Genomic DNA, 23,696 nt, shown 5'->3' on the forward strand with positions numbered 1-23,696 from the left:
CCTAATCTTGGCAGGTAAGGCAAAAAGTAACTGACCACTAAACAAATATCTTCTGTTTTGTTTCTCCTCAAAAAGCATAAAATGTGGACCAAGATTTTAACCATTTGCTAGTACATCAGTTTATTGGGAAAAGTGCATTTTTGATTGAGGCTGTATTACAATGATTTGTTTTATTGACTGTGAAGGAGAATACCTGATACCCACTTAGAGCCTAGCCATCATGAAACATTTCTGTGGACACTCAATAGTGAAAACAAACAAACTGCTGCTAATGGCAGCCTGAAGTTCATTCCCAGCTAAGTACTACCCTGGGCCAAGCTAAAATAACGCCACAGCTCTAGCCAGAGCTCACAAGGCTTGGTTTTCATGTTCTACCATGGATTACTGCTAATTGCTGTTTGCTTTAGAAGTCACTCGTTTCCCATAGCAGGATAGCACAGTCCCCAGCTTTCATGCCTCTCTTTGTCGTTGTCTGACCTCTTGTACCTTTCCCATTTCGTTTTATCTTTAAAATAGATACACCACTTCTTCCTACTCAAGAGGGTAAAAATGATAGCAATGTGTGACTCACTGTATTGTTCCAGGATTGTAAAAAAACAGGGACTGCTCTTGCTTCTCACTTTTGTCCATCTCCATTTGGCAGTCATTCCTCTTTTTGTCTTTCTTCCTCCCACCTCTGCCCCATCACATTTCCACCTGACCCTCACACATAGATTGTGACAGCTATGTTATCTCCAGTTTTTGTTCATGTCTTTGTTTATACAGAAGCGTAACTGGTTATCTTAACGCAGGACTGAACATTAATTTTGCAGTTATATTTGCACAGTTCTGAGCATGTTGATGTTAGTCCTGCTGCAGAGTCGAGAGTTCAAAATGACTAAGAGCTCCTGGGACTTGCCAAAGGTAAAAGCATCATAGAGAGAATGGTTTTTATCAGAACCAAATTTGCTGAGATGTGGCAAAAGTGTATCCTGTAAGGAAGCTATCTCAGAGGGTGGGTATTGGGAATTAGGCAGGATGAACTGAATGTTTAGGACACCATGTAGACCACACTTGGATATGTGTTCCTCAAATTGTTCCCTTGGCTAAACACTCAAGATTGTCTGCACCTGCTTTGCTCCTGACTGTGCAAGAACACAATACCAGACTGTCAGGTTAGATTTTAATTAGATTTAAAGATATTGACTTCTACAAAAAAGCAAAAAATGTGGGAAGTGTTATGGAAAGTTTGTGTAAATGAAAGAGAGGGGGGTACACCACCATGTTTTTCTGGGTGGGACCAGACCAGTTTGGCTGCCCTGGTCACCTTGAAGGGATGAGGGGCATCTGTTTCTGCAGTGGGATGTCTGTATTCTGTCTCGCAGGTATAACCAGCTGGCCACAAAGTGCAGAATAGTGACAACAGATAAGCTGTTGTGACAGCTTGCTTTGGTTAGAAGATGGACTTCCACAGACATAATTTAGAATCCCTGAAAATTTAAGAAAATTACTGTGGATATGCTACAGCAAAGTAACATTCTGGAGTTTTAAGTATTTATGTTTCTGAAAAATATTTGATTTATGACTGATCAGAGCTATTTTCTAAATTAATTCTAGTGGCCTCCAAAATCACAGGTATCCTAAAATCTTTGAAGGTGAAGAAGGTATCTGACCTTATGATACCTTGGGGTCCTTTTTTCATTATTTGAAATACAGGTATTGGTAGAAATAGTTTTTCTGTTCTGTGAAACGTTTTTTCAGTTGGTAGATTTCCTTATCTGGTTCAAGATCACAGGCCAAGACCAGGTAAAAATGTTTTTGTGGATTTCTTATCTAATGTAGCATAGTTAAATTTTAAAGTAAATATATTTTAAACACAAAAAGGGATTTTTTTCTTTGAAAGCTATCAAAATGAAACATGTCAATAATTTGCTTTTTTAATTTCATAATTTGCTTTCTCTGTTGAAAAGTTGTGTCAATTGAATTTTTAAATGGAAAAAAGGTGTGGAAAAAATTCCTCAATAACTGCAGTACCACTTCTACTGACTCTGGTATTATGGCTCTTGTCTTTCTGTGGGATTTGTGGATCAGTGGCAAACCACAGCAACATTTTTTTCCCCTAATGTGAATGGTGGTATCTGAGCATACCTGCATATGTTTATGGCAGTCAAGTGACAAAGAGGCTTTTCTCCACATGGTGGCTTTTCACTATTCATTAAATAATAGGAAAAGTTTGATGTTCAAGTTTCAGCTAGTCATACTGGGGCCAAATTTAGGAGACCAGATAGGTAGCTCTTCAGGGCTGCTGCTTCAAACTGCCTGTAACATTTGCAAGGTCAATCATCTGTCATAGCTGGGTAGGGCATCCGTGAAGGATGGAGGTTAAAATCCACCTGCGAAGACCACTGCAGAATAGCAAACAGTGTCATGTTATCCTGTAGAGGAAATCAGAGGAGAGGCAAAGGTAATGTAGAATGGTGATAGCAAAAAATGATGTTACAGATTATTGAACAAAGCGCTCACATCAGAGCAACCTGTCAGACAGAGGAAATGGGAGCTGTAATAGAGATCTTATGATGAAAGCAACAAATTAAACAGCAGAAACTTTTGGGGGATAAAGTTAACATTCTGCTGCTTTCATTTCCCATTTGTTGAGATAAGTGCCAGAGCTGGTGGAAGATGAATAGGTATGGCCAGCTGAGCCACAGGGGTGAATGGCATCTTCCAACCTGATGGCAAAATGAGCAACTGGACTGATTTAATATCGTAACAAATACCGTAGAGGTACACCCCAACACTCACTGCAGGTGGCTGCTCCGCATGTGTTGGAACCAAATCCTCCTCAATAAAAATTGGGGTATAACCACCAGTGCTTGACATTTTGAAATCATATTAGCAGCTGCTGGAAGTAAAAATCTCCCTGGTCTTTTAATATAACACATTTTTCAAGTTAAGTATTATAAGTTACAGTTACTAAAATGCATATTCCTTTACCATTAGTCTTTCAGCTCGTTTTCCTCTGATTGAACATTGTTGAAATGGTTTTCATTGTTACAGACTTTCTTATCACCCTGCTCCACTTACTTTAAGCCTTTTTCTTTAATAAGTCATTCAGAACTTTTCACTGTAAAATGGTTTTCAGCCAGTTTTCTATTTGATCAAAGCTTTCAAAACTACAGCAACATGAAATATCACATTACTTTGTGGACTTTTAGGAATAGTACATGGACAGAATAGATACAGATTTGTAGCAAGCAGAAGAAAACAATTGAATAAATCTTTCTTTCTGTGTCAGTGCTTTTCAAGCCAGCACTGATCGTGGTGTAAAATTTGAAAGAAATATTTAGAATAAAGTCAAATGCATTTTAAAAGCAAATCTTATTTTGCCAACTAAACACTAAACAGGGAAGATAATTTTCAAATGCTCACTAAATGTTCTTTAAAGCTGTGCACAATGATTAAATATGCTTTTATATCTGTAGGCATTATTTACAGTTTTTCATCTTTTTAGAATACAACTCAGCATATTAAGTCTAGGATTTTCAAAAGACATTTCTGTGTCCTCTGAATTCTTCTGGATGCTTGAATCCCATAGGCTCATTTTAGAAATATCATCATAAAATATTAGAGTTCAATTTTCTTTGCACAGGATTAAAAGGTTCTATATGCTAGATCCTCAGAGAAACCAGGAAAAAGACAATTTATATGATTTTGCCAGTTTAAAGCAAAGAAATAAATTAGAATCCCTAAATTAGACTTTCTCAATGTCAGCTAGAGAGAAACCCAGTTTATTTTATTTACATTCCTTTGCTGACAACCCCTTGAAACTTGACATTGCTCTCAGGAAAACGAGATTAAGTGTCAGAGGCTTAAAATGTCTTTGGAAACACTGTGTCTGCAGCGCTTCTACAGAACTAGACTCATTTATGACTGGTTCGGTTCATTTTTGAGAACACACTGCAGTGCAGGTTAGATAACAGCAAATGTCTCAATGAGCTACACTAGAAGAGGGAAGAAGCCTTAGAAATCCTTCCAAGTTGCATCAAGTTTTATGAATGTTAATTTATAAAACCAGCCAAATCTCTGCTTTGCTGGGGTACATGTACCCATTAATTTCAAGTAAGCGGATACATGTTTGGACTACATGTCTTTTTTGCAGTAACCGAAACAATATTAATTATTTTTTTACATATTTGTACAACTTCAAAAATATGGAACTTTATTCTATTTGAGGATACCTGAAGTAGCCATCTGTCACTATGACAGCTGTGCTATAAGCTAACATAGGGAAAATATTTTTAATGTTAAATTGTTTAGGATAGATGTGTACAATAGAGAGTGCTGAAGGACCCCACAGAGCAGCCTGAGCATGTCCGGCCTCTGTAGCACTGGGCCCTGGCTCTCCACTGTGCTCTTTGTGGTCTTCTGTGGTCCTGTGACTTTATTATTATTTTGCGTATGGGTTCTTCTGTACCCGCGGTGAAGCGAAAGCTGTGCTGCAAGCCATGAGGTGAGGGTTTTAGGGAATGGACACATGCTGCACACCATGGAGTATGGTGTGAGGAGGCATTTAAGGGTAAAAAGGATGCAGAGATGGTGCTGGAGGACTCCAGGGTGGCAAGAAACAGATCTAGAGCAGAGTCTACCTCCATTCTGCCATTTGGGAGTGGTCCCCAATCTCTTGAACTATGCTAAGGTTTAATTTGTAGATAGTTAATTGGAGCAGTTCAAAACAGAGCTAGGGCTGACCCAGCAGTTACGCAGTGTGGATGATCAAGAGCTCATAAATGCGCTCAGGGCTTTGGGTCCAGCAAGGGCACTCTGTCCAGTCCAGTAACAAATACCCCTGCTGAAGCTAACGTTCATGTGAGGAACACGATTGCCTTGATCAGTGCATGCATATTCTTAATATCTTACACTGTTTTAAAATACCATGATGAAAACAGCATAAAAACATTGATTTCTTAATAGTATTTTCTTATTCCAAATATTAAAAAGTCTAGAAAAGGGGACCTGGACCCAAGTTTCCCCACTTCATAGAATAGAATCATAGAATGGTTTTGCTTGGAAAGGACCTTAAAGATCATCTAGTTCCAACCCCGTTGCCATGGGCAGGGGTACCCTTCACTAGACCAGGTTTCTCAAAGCCACATCCAACCTGGCCTTGAACACTTCCAGGGATGGGGCATCCACAACTTCTCTGGGCAACCTGTTCCAGTGTCTTACCACCATCACAGTGAGGAATTTCTCCCTAATATCTAATCTAAATCTACCCTTTTTCAGTTTAAAGCCATTACCCCTTGTCCTATCACTACACTCCCTGATAAAGAGTCCCTCCCCATCTTTCCTGTAGGCCCCCTTTAAGTACTGGTAGGCTGCTATAAGGTCTCCTCTAAGCTAAGCAACCCCAGCTCTCTCAGCCTGTTCTCATAGGGTAGGTGTTCCAGCCCCCTGATCATTTTTGTGGCCTTCCTCTGGACCCGCTCCAGCAGGTCCATGTCTGTCTTATGCTGGGGGCCCCAGAGCTGGACGCAGTACTCCAGGTAGGGTCTCACCAGAGCAGAGTAGAGGGGGAGAATCACCTCCCTCGACCTGCTGGCCACGCTTCTTGTGAATGAGCAAGTGGACTTGCTCAGCTGCAGAGTAGGGAGCTGCTTACCCTACTTTCTTTGACCCTATCAGTTATGAACACTTTGCATCGCAATAGCTCAGCTTCAGTGGAAGAAATTGAGAACTTCCCCTTCCCCCTACTTTCTAACCTGGTGAGGAGGCCAACACCTTGTGATGCAGCAGGTATGAGCCTGAACCCCATCCAAGTGAGAAGATCTGTCTTCCATGCCCCAAGTGACTTCTCTAATGTAATGCTCAGGTTGTATATTAAATATGGTCTCCAAGAACACCTCCACAGTGGCTGTATTTTAAATGAAAATTATGAGCCCAGTTGTCAGCCTTTGGAGACACAGCATAAGCACCTAAATCCAGCAGACGTTTCAAGCGTGTACCAAAGATCGGTGCCAAGTCTCTGAGAGAAATCGGATTTCTGACACAGCGGCTCAGCAGTGTTTTGTGTGGGATAACTTCAATATTGCCATTATTCTCAGCTGACTAACGCTCTCTAGGGAACTTGGAAGTGTAATCCAGACTGAAGATCTCATTGCTAGGCCAGGCAACTTCAATTTAAGGATGATATTGCAGAGTGTCATAATATTACTTCCCCTTTTGGGCCGTAGAATTTTATTTTGAAGTAGTAACTAGGATTTTCTTTCCTCCTGTCAACATCTTTCTGAAAGGATCTAATAAACCTGCTAATCAGATGATTGAGTTTTGCATGTGGATTGCTGGTTTCCTCCTTTAGAACTGTCTATATGTCACTTTAATTAAAGCCTAGCAGATTATTAAATCACTAGAATGAAGAACCAGCAGGATTTTCAGTCTTTATACTTTGCAGGACCTTTTCCAGCTCGGAGTGCTTTCCTTCTGTATCAATTAACAGGTAAAAAGTCGTACAGATTTTTTCCTCTGAAGGAAGTGTTGTGTTTCGGAGTGGTGCTGCTGGTTGCTCACCACAGAACGTACACTTGCAGAATCGAAAGCCTTTTTTATTAACAGCAGGTGTCAAGTAGTCCTGTCAAAATGCCAAGGTTTGTTTGATAGCAGTTATATTTTTGATACCATATCTATGTTAAATAAATTCTCTGGGTTTTTATTAAACATCCAGAAGAATTATTTGCATGCTGGACAGATACAGTAATTACCTTTTTTCTCTTTTTTTTTTTTTTTGGAGAATGTGATTTTCTGAGAGTAAATGATTACAGTTTGACAGGTACTCTGAAATATTAGTGGCAGATTTGGGCATGTTTTAAATTAGAGCATAAAATAGCTAATAACTAATAGGAGTTGATGGGGAAAAGGGAAGCAAAAGACTTGGATACAAAATGGTCTTTTTTTTTTTTCTTTTAAACAGTATATGATGTTATGGGATTGGTTGGCATTGCAGAATCTCTGTGCTGTTGCAAATTAAAATGGTTTTGAAGTTGTTCAAGTCAACCATTTCATATTCATCTTCTGTGTCAGAAAAAAAGCTTTTATGTGACAATAAGCTTACTGGGACATTATTAAATCATTTAATCCAGTTGTTTGATGAGTTCCATGCCCTGATCACTTAAAACCATGAAAGATTATGTATACATCAGAGAAACAATTTTTTGATGAGTGTGTTTATTTTGCTTGTTGACTTTATAATGCTGGTGTTTTGCTTCTACCTTCACTTCCACTTAATCCAAGGAGTTCATTTGAGTAGTTTGTTTCCACACAGAATGCCTTTCAGGAAAATCTTTCAGGTTCTTTATAAATGCACTATATTAATTTTCCTCCCCCCAACAGATCCACAGCCTTTCTTCCCTCCTTTGCTCTGTGCCCCAAATACGCTTTTTCACATGCATGGCTCTGTAAGTGAAAGGTGGCTTTAATGGGATCGCTCACATACTTAAAGGTGTCCCCAATTTTAGATATCTGTTGAACAGAGATGTTATTTTCATCTTGCTCTAAGGGGTTCAGATTCAGGTAATGATTTCTAACAAATTCTCTGGGCATCTTGTTCATCTGTACAAGATCCATAAATTTAATACTATGGACTCAGCGGCTATGTTTGTAGGGCAATATAAATGTGGGCCAGGGACCAGTCCCTCACCCAAGGCCAGGTGACGCCGGGTGTCTCCTCATCCCCCCACTGCTGAGGGCACGCTTTCCAGTAGCTGGCTTGCTCCGAGCAGAGCTTGTCAGAGCAGTTCGTAACAAAGCCAGAGCTGCTGAGTCAGGTGGACAAACCCGGGTATGGTGCTTCAGCCTCATCAGTGGCCATCTTTTATTTAGCGGTGTAGAACAGCACTCTGAACTTCACTTCATTGCAAGTCATCCCTTGAACTAGCTGCACTGCAGCTAAGGGGCAGACTTGCCTGATTCACAAGACTGGCTCATCCTGCTCTGATCATAAAGCAAAGGGTGGTGCCACACAGGCAGGCTTCTTGGGGACCTTTGTTTGCGTAGGTGAACACGGGATGGCCCTGCCGAGACACGAGACTGCTGAGGCGGGAGAAACGGACCCGGTAGCTAATAAATTTCTGGTTTCTGTGTGCTAGTTTACATGCTTCAGCAAATAAAACATGGTTATATCAGCAGAGTGTATTTGTCTTTGGCTTCTGTTTGACACTTCCACTTGCAAAATTGCTACAGCTGGAGTTGTAAGCAAATGATTTCTTTATTATTCATAGCAGCAGGTGCTGCAACAGCCTTCTGGCTAGAGTTGTACTCTCTTGGTCCATGGTTTCTATATATTTGATTAGATGGTGCCATGCTGCTCAGATGGGATGCTAGTCCTCCAATAAATGTATTTTGTTACACAATCAGTTATATAGTGCATTATCATTATTATTTCCATAAATCAATTTTAGCTGGCAGCTTTCTGTTGCCACTTGGGATTATTCCAACAAAAATTTGCATCCTTCTTGTATGGCATCCTAAAAATATTTTGGAAGTTAACATAGCCTGGGTTTGATTTTATAATAGCTGCTGCCCTTCTGGCTGTGCTAGAACACAGAAACCAGCTATCCGAGCAGGATTGACATATTTATTTTCATATTCACATATTCACATATCATTCATGTATTATTCAAGAAGTGCCTATCCCAAGATTCAGTATGGCAATTTAGGCACCCACCTCCAGTGTGCTTATGCCAGTGTCGTGATGCTAAAAATCAGGTGCGTGTCCCCAGGAGGCTGATTGAGAACAACGCGGCTCGCTGCACAGTGGAGGGACAGAATGATGTTCCTCATGCAGAAAGGCAGCCCAAAAACCCAGCATGCTGATGTAGAACCTGCCTGTCCCTTGCCGATTGGCACAGCGTAACTGAAATTCCTACTCCTCTATGGAAGTGAGATGCTTCTGCTAGAGTCCTCCCTGAGGGCTCAGCACTGACTCCTTAAGTGATGCTGCTAGAGAAATTTTGGCTTGTAGTGCTGTAGTTCTGCTCCTTAGTCCTTGCAGAATGGGCCAATGTATAAAGACTTGGGAAGTAAGTTGAATTTCCTCTTCAGCCAGATGGGAATCAGAAGCATATTCTCCCTTTCTAGGCTCTAGAAGACCTGGGACGGGGGTGGGGGGGTGAATCCTCCAGCCTCTCTAAGAGCAAGAGTGGAAGATGTCTGGCACAAGGGTCTGTGCAGGTACCACAAGCCTGGCATTGGTGGGCCCTCACTGGGGAAGGGGGCTCAGCTCCAGTCTCTGTGGGCATTTTACCATCACTGAGCTAAAAATCAGAAGAGAGCCTGGACGTAATCTGTACAAATCAATCCAGCCTAGGGAAGCTCACAGCGGTGTGCGAGAGCCAGAGCTAGCCTCGACTTGGAGCTAAAGCCTTTACAAATCACCATTAACAAAACCTGATTTGGACTCAGCCACTCATTATTTTCCCATCTAGAATTGACCACTTCACTTGGTGCCTGGTGGCTAAAGGCAGGCTAACTTTAGCTGCTGCTCAGGCAGACCTTCAAATGGAGCAAGAGGCTTTTTTACAATGAAATTGGGGAAAAACAACTGTAGTCTAGCAGTGCTTTTCCTATTGTTAAAGGAGATGCTTAACCGATTCAGTTCCATGCTTAGAGGAGGAATTTTCCAATATCAGTAAAATTCTTCACTAAATAAAAGGTAAATAAAAAACATGTTTTTATAGACAGATTCTTATCAAGGCTGCAGAGGCAATATTGACTGAAGAGATAACAGAGCACTTGGTGCATCTGACGGAAGGGTGCAGATGGTTGTCCATATGGGGACAAGCAGATAACAAGAACAGGGAGCGTGTCACTGCAAGGTACAGGAGTGGCTGCCTTTTCAGCTGGCTGCAGACTGGGCACTTCACACCTGTGAGTTCACTGGTATCTGGAAAAATCTGTTCAGCCTTCTGTTTAATTAAAAAAAAAAAAATAGGTGCAGTTTCACCCATTATGCTAGTTTCATTTACAGACTGCATTGCTGGGAGAGTTGATGGATCTATCATATGAAAGGAGAATGGGTGATATGCATTTAATCACTGGCAACAACCTCCTGATTTGGGCACTGAAAGGTATCAAAGAGAAAAGTAATGGGCCAAGAGTTGCATCCAAATATGACGTTAATGGTGCCACTTTCAGTTAGCATGGCAGACCCAAAGCAGGCAGCTGACAAATATGAAGAAAGCAACACAGCAAGTCACTTTGGCCACGTCCCTCAGACAGAGGAACCCATCTCCTGATGAATAAGCACCATCGCTCTGCCACTCCAAGCTGCTATAGCCACAGTGCCCTCTCTTCCCCACCTGTCAAGTACAGCTGCCCCACATGTGCCTCGCCAGCAGCCTGCGAGCTGCCGCTCCGAGCCCCACTGGCATCGTGAGACACTTTCAGGCATGTTCCAGTGTGTTGGACCTCATGCATCTTTGCAGCACGTACTCTGCCTGTGCCAGAGACTGCTCCTAAGCTCACTCCCGGCAAGACAGGTGAACGTGGTTTGGGAATGGGCACCAGGTTGTCCTTAGCAAGCAAAACTAGACATTTCGCATAGTTTGTATTGATGGGCTCTGGATTTTATGCCCTATGTAAGGTGGTGATGATGTTTAAGAATGACATATATTGTCATCCTGAAATGTGGAACTTATTTGAAGGAAAAAAATGTATAATTTTTAAACAAAAACTAATTTATTTCTTACAGGTGCTGTTTCAGAAGCTGTGTAAGGAAAAAGCAGGTAAGACTACATTACTTCTTGAAAGGTTCTTGGTGGCTTGTGTAGACATGCATGTGTTGATGGAGAACCCATGGGAATCTCTGCTATTCTGAGTTTTAGTTATTTCTTGCAGCTGCTATGATGACTTCCATGCTGTTGTTCATGACGTAGTGGTGTAGGATTTAGGTGGTTCTTAGAAAAGCTGATAATTCAGCAACTTGTGACTTACACCTTGCAAAGTGAGTTCTGAAATAACAGGGATAAACCCAAGTATTTGTTACTGGTGTCAGGGTGGGACTAAAGGGCTTGCCATGGTGCTGGCGGGCGTAGGGTGAGTCGAGGTGAGATGTGCCTGAGTGTATTTTCTGGCTCAGCGCTCGCACAGCAGCTGAGTCTGGTGAAGAGGCTTGTTACACAGGCACATTTTTCCAAAAAATGTAACACCCCCCGCAGGCCTCGTCCCCAGTGGCAGAGTCATGGCGCCCACATCACTCCTTAGCATGAGCTCAGCAGGCAGTTAATGCGGCTGTCACTATTAACAGCATCGGTAAGTTTGACTGTTCTGGAGAGATTATTTAGTTACAGCTGACGTTCTGCAAGGCACCAAGATCAGAGCAGTAAGCAGAGTTAAAGGAATGGATACCCTGAACCCCACATGCATTAGGGTCCCAGGAGCTAAGGAAAGGTTTGGATAGACAGATATACACACAGAGATCCTGATTCAGCAAGATACTTAACATGCAATTAAACCCGCATTTGACAAAACCAATTCATTGCAACGGGGAGTAAGCAACTGCTTGGATGATTTGCTTAATTGAGGGTAAATGTTCTTATTAAATTGTAATGAAGCACAGTTAAGAAATACAGAGAAAATAAACTGCTTTCCAGAATAGGGGTTACTGGGATTTAATAACAGCCCCATAGTTTTGCAAAAAACAAATGTCCCCAAAGTCTAGGTGAATCCTCATTCCCACAAAAGCCTTTGCCAGCTAGAAATAGTTCAGTCATAAAACAGCTGACCTCTGGAGTCACCTATTTCTGACTGCTTTTTCTGTTTCGTTAGTCAATATGTATGCAGTGTGCATCAATTAAAATGAAAGCAATTGGACATCGTTATTGTAATTATCCCGCTGTCCCTAGATGACTTAGCACCTTTTTTTGGCCTGAAGGACTAGTTTAAGCCGGTTTGCTAACTCAGTGGTTTCTTCCTGCTCAGAGTAGCATCTGTCTCTGCTCTAAATTGCATCCTCAGTTCTTTCCAAGGGCCACCTTAACTCTGTTAGAAACAGATGAATGAAGCCTTTTGCAGCCAATGTCACTGATTCAATGGCTCTGCTGGCAAACATGCTGACTTAGCAAAATGCCAGCAACCCTGGCCTGGAAAACTCATGTCTCCGTTGGCAATTTCACCCTCATGTACTTAACATCAGGTCAACAAAACATGAAGAGTGTTGAGAATAGCATAAATATAAATATTTTCCTTCAAGTTCTGTGCACATTAACTTTTTCTGCTTTATGAGTTGTATGTGTATTTATTCCATGACGGTATTTGCCAATGAAACATATGTCTGTGCTTTTCCAAAGCTAAACAAATCCCATCAATTCTGAGATTGATTTAGCAATTTTTATTGTTTTCATTGCTTGGATCAAAACCTCTCTGTGACACTGAAAGCTTGCTTTATAAAGTAAAGGAAAACACATCAATGGCACATAAATTTTAAATAAAACTGATTATTTTAGCAGTGCTCCCATTTTTTACTATGATTAATTTTTGAATTGTTTTACTTTTATGATAACATTAATTTCGTCACCAAAAGAGATAAAGTTTAGCATCTATCTTTACAGTAGAACATGATGGTTGAAAATTTGATAACTGCAGGCATGAAAGAAGAATGACAGGTCATTTTCTGATGCAGTTTGGTCACTGAGGTGGAACTTTAATTATGGAACTCTAGCATATGATAGAGCTGGTAATAAATTTATCATTAAAATGCTTCTGGCAGAAAATGCCCATTTCTTCATACTGAACCATTTTACAGGAAAAGGTTAGCATCCATTACTTTCTATTTCAAATCATTTCTGTAAAATAGGTGCGTGCGTCTTGACATGCGATGATCTAACAGTTTTCAATCTGAGAAGTTTTGATTTCTATTTGCCTGGCTTTGAAACTTTTGGCTTTGCAATTTGTTAAGTTAAAGCATTTAAAAAAAAAAGAGAGAAAACGTGTTTTAAATTAAAAAAATGGCTAAAGCTATGTCTTGAACTGAGGGACAGGGTTCCTTCCAGATTTGCAGTTCCTAAACATTTCTGATATTTTCTCTGCTTTCTGGATAAGAAATTTTTTTCTGTTTTGGAATTTGTCACGAGAACAACACCCGTCCTGCTTGTATCAGCCACGAACAGAACACAGCACTCTCCTGCTCAAGTTAATTTTCTGCACCGCTTTCTTCTCACATTATCACCTCTTATTCTTTCTCACTCCCTTTTGTTGTTTCTTCTTCTGACCTCTTTCTTGGTAAAAGCTCTCAATTCTAAAGGCCCAAAAGAGTCATTTCCCGGAGTACCGGTGGGTCATAGTGGGGCAGCACCCTGCCATCCCCACCATACAGCATCAACCATTTAGGATGGAGACGGCCCCTCTAACCCCATCCCAGCAGGAGCTGGGGATGCATAGGGCAGCTCAGAGTTGCTGCAGCCCTTTCCCCAGGGCTGGGCTGCCCTTGGCTTCTAGTCATTCTCCACGTAAACCATATTTGTGTGTGAGAGGGAAAAAACCCTGCCCTTTGGCCTGTTGTTCTCTCTCTTGCTTGCATTTTGGTTTACAATTTTTTTTTTTTTAACAAATAAATGCAATATTTTGGGGCTTCCATTTCCTGCATTTGCAGTGGGTGCCTCACAATATGTTAAGCAGGATACCTGAAATGTGTCCTAAGAGAAGCTGCAGGTGCACAGACCGCTGAGCCACCCCGGGGAACCTGCTTTGAAGTACCAGTATTGCTGGCAGTGTTGCTGCGTGCTAGCCAGGCCTAGTACCGTTATTTCCAGATGTAGTAATGCTGGTACCTTTAACAGTGCATGCACTGGAAATAATGATGTTCTGACCATTAAAAAAAATGTGCATTAGGAAAAAATATTAAATAACAGTAAGATGTGACTCTAGAGGCATGAATTTATTCTGCTTTCTGTTTTCTTTAATAGCGGCAGGGTGCAGCATGAGCCGGTGGCTCCCTGGGGACCAGGGACACACGCGGGAACAGGGTCAGACACAGCTCCAGGATGGCCAGACAGGGCCCTGGGGACAGAGATGGGCCAAGGATGGGATGGGATGTCAATCTGCAGGTCAGGTCCCATGGCCGGGTAGGGCTGAAATGGGGTTCCACAAAGACTTGGAAATTTATATATTTATATAATTGCACACTAAGTAAATGCAATGTTATTAGGAGTTAGACCTAGGTTGCAAACGTGGTGTCACCCACACCATTTAAGATGTAGTTAGCAAAGTGCAAGGGACAGTTGCAAGAGAGAATAAGCACTTTGGAGTGGAAAAGCTAGTTTTCATGTAGACAGGCTTACCGTTGGTCTGTAGGTTAGCAAGTTGTCTGTTGGCTTTCTGCAGAAGCAGTAGACAGGAAGACAATTCACACTTGTCCTCCTTGTACGTCATGGCATGAATAAGTGAGTTTTATGAATATCTAAAAAATATCCTATTCTGTGGCATTACCAAGATCTGTGAAAACGCCAGCTTTGTGCACTGAACCCTACTTTTTTTGAGAATAAACATGGCTATCCTGGTGGTAACTGTGGTTCCAACCATTAAACCATGTTCCTGCTGTCATTAATAGATGATGTCATTAATAGGACTGCCCCAGTCTCATCGCCATGCAATAGACCACTCTGTTCAAGTCACCATCACCAATCTTGCCAGGTACATAACACCAAACCCAATCTGCACCACCTATCTCTATTCTGGACTTGTAACCCAGGATGTCCTAATTGTCTGCTGTGGTACCACAGAGAACACCTTGATTAGCTGCTCCTCTTGCCATCAGATTGCTGCTGGATTTTTAGATAGCATGTGGTAGTCGCTATTAAAACCTGGCTGACTGACACTACACATCCTTACTGTCTCCTAGTATATCTCTTAGTAAAAATAATTCTATTCAGCTTGAGCGTTCTAGCTGCCTAATGTATTTTAAAGTTATCACCACATAGCTCAAGATGACTAACACAGAGCACACTTCATCACTGGGAGGGAAAATGAGCTTTTACTTTGCTGACAAAAATTTGAAGTCAGATTAAAAGCTGACACATCCTCTATTTTAGTGGTATGTATGAAACACTAAATATAGCAGTGTGCTTGTGTATTTGCTGATGCATGGTAATGTAGTCTGTAGCAGAACAGCAATGGGCTGGCAAGAAAGATGGTGCACTGCAGTAATACAATAAAATCCTCATGTGACCTTGGCCACTTCAGAAGTAATTGTGTATCCTTGACTGATATATTACAAAATTCAAATAGAGGCAGTTGTGGTCTCAGAACTTTAATGAATAGCCTGATTCTGCAATATTTGTCCAGGCATAATGCTGATTGACTTCAAGGAGAGGTCTCTATAGTGTAAGAAACCAGACCTGTGCTATATAGCAGCTCTATATGAACAACTGCCAAAAAAGGGTCTGATTCTGGGAACTGAGAGGGAACTGCAACTCCATCTGGCCCCTGTTAGAAACTGCAGGTGCTTGATTCATTGCAAGATCAAACCCATGTACAGTAGTTCCCACTGATTACATATTTTTGTGTTTCCTTGGTCATATAACGTTTTATGCTCCTGTTTATATTTTGCCTTTGCTGCAGTCCCTGGACAGGAGCTAAGGGTTAATCACGCTGTGAACAGGGAAATGGATGTGGCTCACAGAACCGTAACCTGTTCTGGGATTTTCCTTTTGCTCATGAGGAGGTGGAGAAGCTGATGTATTTCAGCCTTTCACTTGCCATGGGCGCCTGGCAGGCGTGCTGGAGGTGGAGCTGAGCCTGTGGCCGTAAGCCCCCTTGCCCCATCCTCTGCAGGGGAGAGCAGCAGCTGGGTTAGACATTCTGCAGTCCCTCCCCAGACCTACGTAGTACTCGTGTCTCATGTTGTCATTACTCCAGTTACAAGAGTTTACCCAAGATGACAACCTGACCTTAAATAACTGGGGAAAATAAAACATCCTCATCCACTGATCCCGTGCATTTACTAGAAAGCAGAGTGGGGTCACTTTGACATGTTTCCAACATGAAGTGGAGATGCTTACTTTGGACTGAAACATGAACAGGCTGTTTTCCTCAGCAGTGGTATAGTGTAAGTAAACTAGTGAATAAACCCAGCTGTTTGGTGGCCTTGGCCTATTAACTAGTTAAGCCCTGTATTGCTCAAATTAGGAGTAGGTAGACTTGGTGCTTCTTCTGCAGTCAGTGGATCAGAGGGTCCTTTCATTTGGCTGTTGTTCTAACTTCTGTGCGGTGACAGTTTGGCTCCCAAAATTAGGCAGTGAGATTGCCTCTTCCTGCCTATATGTTCCTTTCATAATCAGAAATGATAGAACAAACGCTGCCTTTGTTCTTCTGAAAAGGCAAATCTTTGCTGCTCAGCTCCTACTGATGTACTGGAGCAGCTGAGGGCAAACTGTGATCTTGAGCTTTCAAAAGCAAGAGGAAAATGAGAACCCTTACTATATATATCTCAGGATATTGTTGTTTCTAAAAAAAATAAAAACCAAAACAGGTGTAGATTAAAAATGTGTATGTTTACTGTTTTAGTATGTGAATTATAGCTAAAGCTTGATCTATTAAGGAATACTCTGAATTTTATATAAGAAAATTCTGAAACAATGAAGCAGTAATGTATAAAGACACTTTATACGCATACTGATACTCAATGTCATTCTGAATATCTTCCTCTATTTCCCTGCTCCATAGTTCTTTTTGTAACTTTGATTTTCAGTCAACATTTTTAATAAGAAAGAAAAATATTGAAAAGACTGTGGCTGGTAAATGTTAAAATGAATATCTAGTCAATAATTGTACAAAATATAGGTGGTTTCTGAATGAAGGTATTATAAACATTTTTCCTAACTCATTTTTATTTACAGCTTGGACTCCTAAGGAGAGCTGAACACTAAACAGCTGATAGATGAGCTTGGGTTTTAACTGCTCTTGAGACGTGACAGGAATCTTGCTGTAAATGGTGATCTAATGCAAATTGATAAATTGCTCTAATGTTTTGCCTCTGTTGGAATTGGGTGTTGGTTTACAGCAACTAAGGTCAGACATGGAGCCATAGGATTCTTGAGTCATTTTCTTCTATGACTGAACAAATGTCTGACAAAGCTTGTGGACAAACAGCCGTATTCAGCTCCATTGCATCTGAGCAATCAACTTTCTTTAAACTGGGGTTTTCCAAGAGTCATGGCAGAGGGCACATTTTGGCATTTAACATTTATTCCAAAAGTAACAAATGCCTAGAAAATTTTCACTGGATAATAAAAAAATATAGTATACCTGTCTTCTGCTTCAATCAGACCTTTCCCTCAGACCTTTCTGATAGCCACAATGCAAGCTATGTCCTTGTATTCTATTTCCTGGGCAAGGTATAACTTCAAAAGTTTTGAAGGTTAGACATTTTAAAGTATGCAAGCAATGCAAAATAAATCTTTAGTGTTTTATAATGCTAACTCAGCATTACAGCTCTGAGAAAGACACACACACATGGAAGCTATATATTAATGAGCTATATATTAAGAGCCTTTTGTTTTCACAGAAAGCATTTCTAACAGGTAGCAATTTTAGTGTTTCCCATTAGAAAATATTACCCTCATGTAACAATTCTCTAGGTTCAGTCTTTGCTTTTAACTATTTAGGATCAATTCCTAAGGAATAATTTGTGAGGTTTTGTGCTGTATCGGAGTGACAGGTAGCTCCTCTCTGAAAGGCTCAGGACACAAGATAGATTCTGCACCATTTCTTTGTTTGCCAGTTGGACAGGCAAACACAGGGGGATGCTTCTGGCTGGAACATATGCTTAATGTAGGTTATTTGGGGCAATAAAGCTATCGAACGAAGCAGCCAGCTTCTGACCTTTTGCAACATAGGACCTTTTGTGGGACTGTAGTCAGACCATGCCACTGTTTCATGCTGTTGAACAACCTACTGTGGTGCAACCTCTGCTCAGAGGAGACGGCCACGGCACAAAAGGACACAGCATCTGTGTAATTGTGACTCGCTATGGCCAGCGACACCGGTTTCCACTTTGATGAGCACCAGAGTGATGAAACCCTTTACTGTTGCTCGTGTTAGGATTAAACACAGGCATGAACCTCAACACCTTGCACTTGAGTAATAACCACATTAACTTGAAGGAAGTAATCACTGCATAAGCCTCTCCCTAAATATAATGGGACCACTAGAGGAGGACAAAGAGCTGTGTAGTGTTAATGTCAACTACAGGGGCACCTTCCTAAGAAACAGGAGAGTTGCTTTAGCAAGCTTTTCAACTGAAAACCATCCAGTCTCTGCCCTTCCTGTTCTCTGTATTAGATTCCATCCAGGCCAGCAAGTTGCTATGACAGAAATGCACATAGAGATGCTGGTATTTATTGAGCACTCAGCACAAGGCAAAAACAAATTAGTAATTTCCACCATGCTGTCAAGCCACAGCTGAAGTGCAGCAATAGGAGGAGGCCAGAGCTGCATACAAACGTGAAAGACATGCCAAAGCCGTCCCATGTATAATTCCATTGCACATAATGGCATTTGTCTGTTGTGATTTTGGCTCTGTGTCTTTATGAAGGCAGAGAAATAAGAAAGGCAAGTTCAAGAAAACAGATGGCCAAAAGTTGTTTTATATATGGCTATTATTAAGTGGATCTGAAATTGCTATTCCAGCCCTGGTGAAGTGTTGGCTTTTGACATGGGGTTTGAGAAGGTAATGGCTTTAGGCTTTTATTTGAAATTTGTTTATATTGGGTACATACCTACCCTGGAATTTTTCTTGGTTCCCAAAGATTCTGTTATTTAAGGCTAGTATGTATGTCAGGACAATTTGTTTTAAAGAAAAAGGACAAATTTTCCCTGGTGTAATTCTTGTGAAAACTAATGGGTTTACATCAGAGTTGACTTAAGCACCAATTCAATGATGTTTTAAAATTAAGCAATATGATTAAATAATCAAGAAGTTGCTCAGCACACTCTGTGCAAGACGTAGGTCTGCCTGATTGGCATGCAGGTTTTTAGTATTAGCTGCAAATTTATGACTATGAAGGACAGACTGTGACATGTACAATGTTTGAAATTTGGTTTGGATTACTTCTATGTCGAAATGTAAAAGGAAATGCTGAATTTACTTTTCAGCAAAGTTGATTAATTTCATTTAAAAGTTCATTTATTCTATGAACTACAACTGATAATATTTTTTTAATTACTTGAACAGTTACAGTTGTCATTGTATATTGCTTAGTAGTAACTGCCATTTTCAGGAATTCTTAGCTTACCAGAGGAGTAAGTATTTCTCCTGACTTTAAATTCAATGCTTATTGCAATATATGTTTACATATGATATATAATTAACACTAAGATAACACTTGTTAGTGAGAAAAGCTTGCTTTTAAAAGTCAGGAAAATGCCCATCTGCAGGTACCACTGAAATTATTAGATTTGTTGAATGGTTTTCAAGTCCATAATTATGAATTTCTTTTAAAATTGCCTTAATTACTTTAATTCTGAGGAGAAAACTGATTCTAGCATAGAATCTTGCAGGTTTATCTTGTAGAATATTAAGAATTCCACCTTTGCTGGACCTAATTCTGTGCTGATTGCAGTCACTGGCAACTTGGTAGCAGTAGGATTAGTCTCTTAATGATGCATTTATAGCTGTATAGAAAATTATTTATATAGAATCATAGAATCATAGAATCGTTTAGGTTGGAAAAGACCTTTAAGATCATCCAGTCCAACCATTAACCTACACTACCAAGTCCACACTAAACCAATCAAGGGTAGACTAGACTAAACCATGTCCCGAAGTGCCACATCTACCCATTTTTTGAACACTTCCAGGGATGGTGACTCCACCACCTCTCTGGGAAGCCTGTTCCAATGCTTAACAACCCTTTCCGTAAAGAAATTTTTCCTAATATCCAACCTAAACCTCCCCTGGCGCAGCTTGAGCCCATTTCCTCTCGTCGTATCGCTAACTACATGGGAGAAGAGACCAACACCCACCTCACTACAACCTCCTTTCAGGTAGTTGTAGAGAGCAATAAGGCCTCCCCTCAGCCTCCTCTTCTCCAGGCTGAACAACCCCAGTTCCCTCAGCCACTCCTCATAAGGCCTGTGCTCCAGACCCTTCACCAGCTTCGTTGCCCTTCTCTGGACACGCTCCAGCACCTCAATGTCTTTCTTGTATTGAGGGGCCCAAAACTGGACACAGTATTCCAGGTGCGGCCTCACCAGCGCCAAGTACAGGGGCACAATCACCTCCCTGCTCCTGCTGGCCACACTATTCCTGATACAAGCCAGGATGCTGTTGGCCTTCTTGGCCACCTGGGCACACTGCTGGCTCATGTTCAGCCAGCTGTCGACCAACACCCCCAGGTCCTTTTCAGCCAGGCAGCTTTCCAGCCACTCTTCCCCAAGCCTGTAGTGTTGCATGGGGTTGTTGTGACCCAAGTGCAGGACCCAACACTTGGCCTTGTTAAACCTCATACAATTGGCCTCGGCCCATCGGTCCAGCCTGTCCAGGTCCCTCTGCAGGGCCATCCTACCCTCCAGCAGATCGACACTCCCCCCCAGCTTGGTGTCATCTGCAAACTTACTGAGGGTGCACTCAATCCCCTCATCCAGATCATCGATACAGATATTAAACAAGGCTGGCCCCAAAACGGAGCCCTGGGGAACACTGCTCATGACCAGCTGCCAACTGGACTTAACTCCATTTGCCACAACTACTCTCTGGGCTTGGCCACCCAACCAGTTTTTTACCCAGTGAAGACTACGCCAATCCAAGCCATGAGCTGCCAGCTTCCCAAGGAGAATATTTTGGGAGACGGTGTCAAAAGCTTTGCTAAAGTCCAGGTAAATGACATCCACAGCCTTTCCATCATCTACTAGGCGGGTCACCAGGTTATAAAAGGACATACCTGTAAAAAAAAAAACCAACCTTCCACTTTTCACAGCATTTCAGAATCAAACAACTCCTCTACATAGCTGAGGAAATGGGGAGCTTGGGAATATTATATTTCATGAAATATATATAGCTCTTTTAGCAAAGTCTTAAAAATGCAACTTACTTGGATTGCTAATTAAGTAATTTATTACTTTTAAATCGTTTGTACTGAGGTAGTGACAATGGGCCTCAGGCCCAGAGTAGTGTCCTTTTGAGCACTGTATAGGCAGAATGGGAGTCCTTCCCTCACAAAACTCTGCAGCCTTGTATTATCATTGATGTTCTTCATACAAAAAGGTGACTTAAAACTTTTACATTTGTTTCTAATTCATCATTCAAATCATTTGTCAAGAGTTTATTTTCATGCGTGTTGGTCCATGAGCTATTGGTGTCCAGGTTACGGTCCCCATGCTGCCGGGTGCTCTTTGCTGTGCCCTTTGTCCATGCAGAGCTCGGCACCAGGAGGAGCTTATGTTAGCACTGCGGTTATACGGAGAGCCTCTGTATCTGCTCATGCATGCCAGGGCACTCATTTGAGCTGTTAGCATTGTCTCAGCCAGCAGCAGGTCAAGGCTTCCTAGTAGAGAAAAATCAGAGAATGAGTGGCTAAGGCCCAGGGTATTGGTTGTCCACTCCTGCCAAAGACAGAAGGATCTGGGGTGCAAAAATAGAAGGGAGAGACTCAGAGAACTGTTTCTGCTGTGCCTGCTTTCCAAAGCAGTGGAGCGGGAATATGGAAAGGAGTAACTGCAACATCCCATGACTGAGTGGTCTTCCTTATAGCTTTTCCCAGCAGTAGTTGCCTTACTATCCATGCCAGGCCTCCATTGAGAGAAGCCACTAGTTTGGGTTTCCAGGGTCTTTTAGTAGGCAAAGTGGGCACGAGGGCATAGGTACTCTGGCATCACTAGCAGACTGCTGATGTTGGCATCTGTTTGTTTTATAAATATATAGCACATAAAGTTAGCCCTGTTTTTCACTCTCTTTCTTTTCTTGTCTGCTCACCAACACATTGTCAAAATCTTCAATTTACAGCTCTCTAGACTCTTGCTTGATAACAAAAATGTAAGATGAGTTTAAACTAAAACTTCTCCTCCTATATATTTTCACCTATTCATCAGACAGATGGTGCTGATGCTGTACACTCAATGGCTGGATGATGTATGGAGAACTCAAAATATTCAGCAACCTAATTTAAAGTACACCTTTTCATTTGTTGCTTTTGTTGCTCTGCTCCTCTTCTATGGCCCCATAGCCTTGGAATTTTTTAAACGTAACAACCATGTGGGGATGATATCCAGAGTATTAAGCTACATGTAGGTAAATAACTACATGTATACAGAAATATGTGAGAGTGCCTCTAACTTGCTGTGATGTGTATATGGAAGATTGATATGTCTTGTATATTGTGCTTCCTTAGGTCTTGATAGACCCTGTATCTTATGATCACTGGGGAGGAAATGCCTTTAATCTTCAAGTGTTCATTTGCAATTGGCTACACTTTGTTCTTATACAACACAATTTGGATGGGCACACAGAATTCCTTTCCAGTGGTTTTGTTCCCTTGGGTTTGATCCTTCTTTTACCAAAGTCTGTGGCAAACTGTCCTTGACAATGTCAACAGAGGCCAAGTGGAGTGATGAAGTACTGGAGTTCTGTTGTGTAGGGCTGCAGGGTTGTTGAGTATGCATTGCATGCATGTCCTTTGGAAACCACAGAGCCACCACTTTCTACAGCACTAGGCTCATTTCATCATTATCCTTTTAGATGTTACAGAAAAGCAGCTCCTGGTTTTTGGCAGGAAACACTCCCCCACACCCACTTCAGACTCCTTCTCTTTGCCTCCTCTCCTGTGAGCAAAAACTTTGTCAAGAAAGCACATTTGTTTGGGCCAGGAACAGAGACAGCTGATATTCAGCTAGTTATTTTGATTGCTTGGCTGGTAGGGGTTGGGGGAACAGATAATGTCAAGATTTCCTCTGCATTCCAGATCTGTTTTCCTCCTACAGTTAGCAGGGAGCGAGTGTGACTTTTCCCACTAGGCTTTTCCCACAGTCAGTAAGACTTATCTGACAACGGAGTTAGTGTCAACTGTCCAAAACTAACTAGGAGATACCTTCCTTTCACCACTCCTGTGCTGTTATTGCTTATCAATGTCACTCTCCAGCTTAAATGACTGGTTAACTTACAGACATACGGAGACAATTTCACTTCTGTTGCAGCTTCATTGAGTTCAGTGGAGTTACACTGGGAATGAGTTTGGCCGTAGGTGTCTGAAAAGCACAAGTGGTAGGAATGTGATAGTAACAGAAGCAAGAGCAGTGCGACAGTCAAAACAAAAAGCAAGCCCTGAGCTTTGGCAGGATTCCCATTTCAGATTTCTGGAGTGTGATCCAACAAGGTGTTCACATTTTACAACTGGTGCTGCAAGAGAAAAGTTGTTATTCAACAGCAAAACAATTCCCAGTGTCTCCACATCAAAAGGTACCCCATGTTAAAAAAGAACAAAAGGAGAAATAAGTCATAGGATTTCAGGACACAATTTCTATTGAGAATCATGAGGACTGTGCTTTTAAATCTATTAGAGCCTTTAAAAAAGGCTAGAGTGAAACTGAAACATACTCAACCTGAGATTTTCAAATGAGTCTACAATGGTTAAATACTGAAATCCTATTAAAATTCCACAGAAACAGGAAACATGAGATGGAATTGATACCTCCAGCTTTACCTACAGTCTAAGATGGCTTTCTAAGCACCTCTTCTA

At 41.4% G+C, this 23,696-nt stretch overlaps 1 protein-coding gene across 1 annotated transcript in view; it reads left to right on the forward strand.

Annotated features, from left to right (window-relative positions):
* The window catches only part of STARD13 (StAR related lipid transfer domain containing 13), a 257,049-nt gene that overhangs the window by 76,317 nt on the left and 157,036 nt on the right, over positions 1-23,696 (forward strand). The window contains exon 4 of the mRNA XM_075705369.1: positions 10,721-10,754. Within this exon, the coding sequence (XP_075561484.1) occupies positions 10,721-10,754 (34 nt within the window). The remainder of the gene's footprint in view (positions 1-10,720; positions 10,755-23,696) is intronic.

The sequence above is a fragment of the Pelecanus crispus genome, chromosome 1, assembly GCF_030463565.1.
Source record: "Pelecanus crispus isolate bPelCri1 chromosome 1, bPelCri1.pri, whole genome shotgun sequence".
In the NCBI taxonomy this organism is placed as follows: Eukaryota; Metazoa; Chordata; class Aves; order Pelecaniformes; family Pelecanidae; genus Pelecanus; species Pelecanus crispus.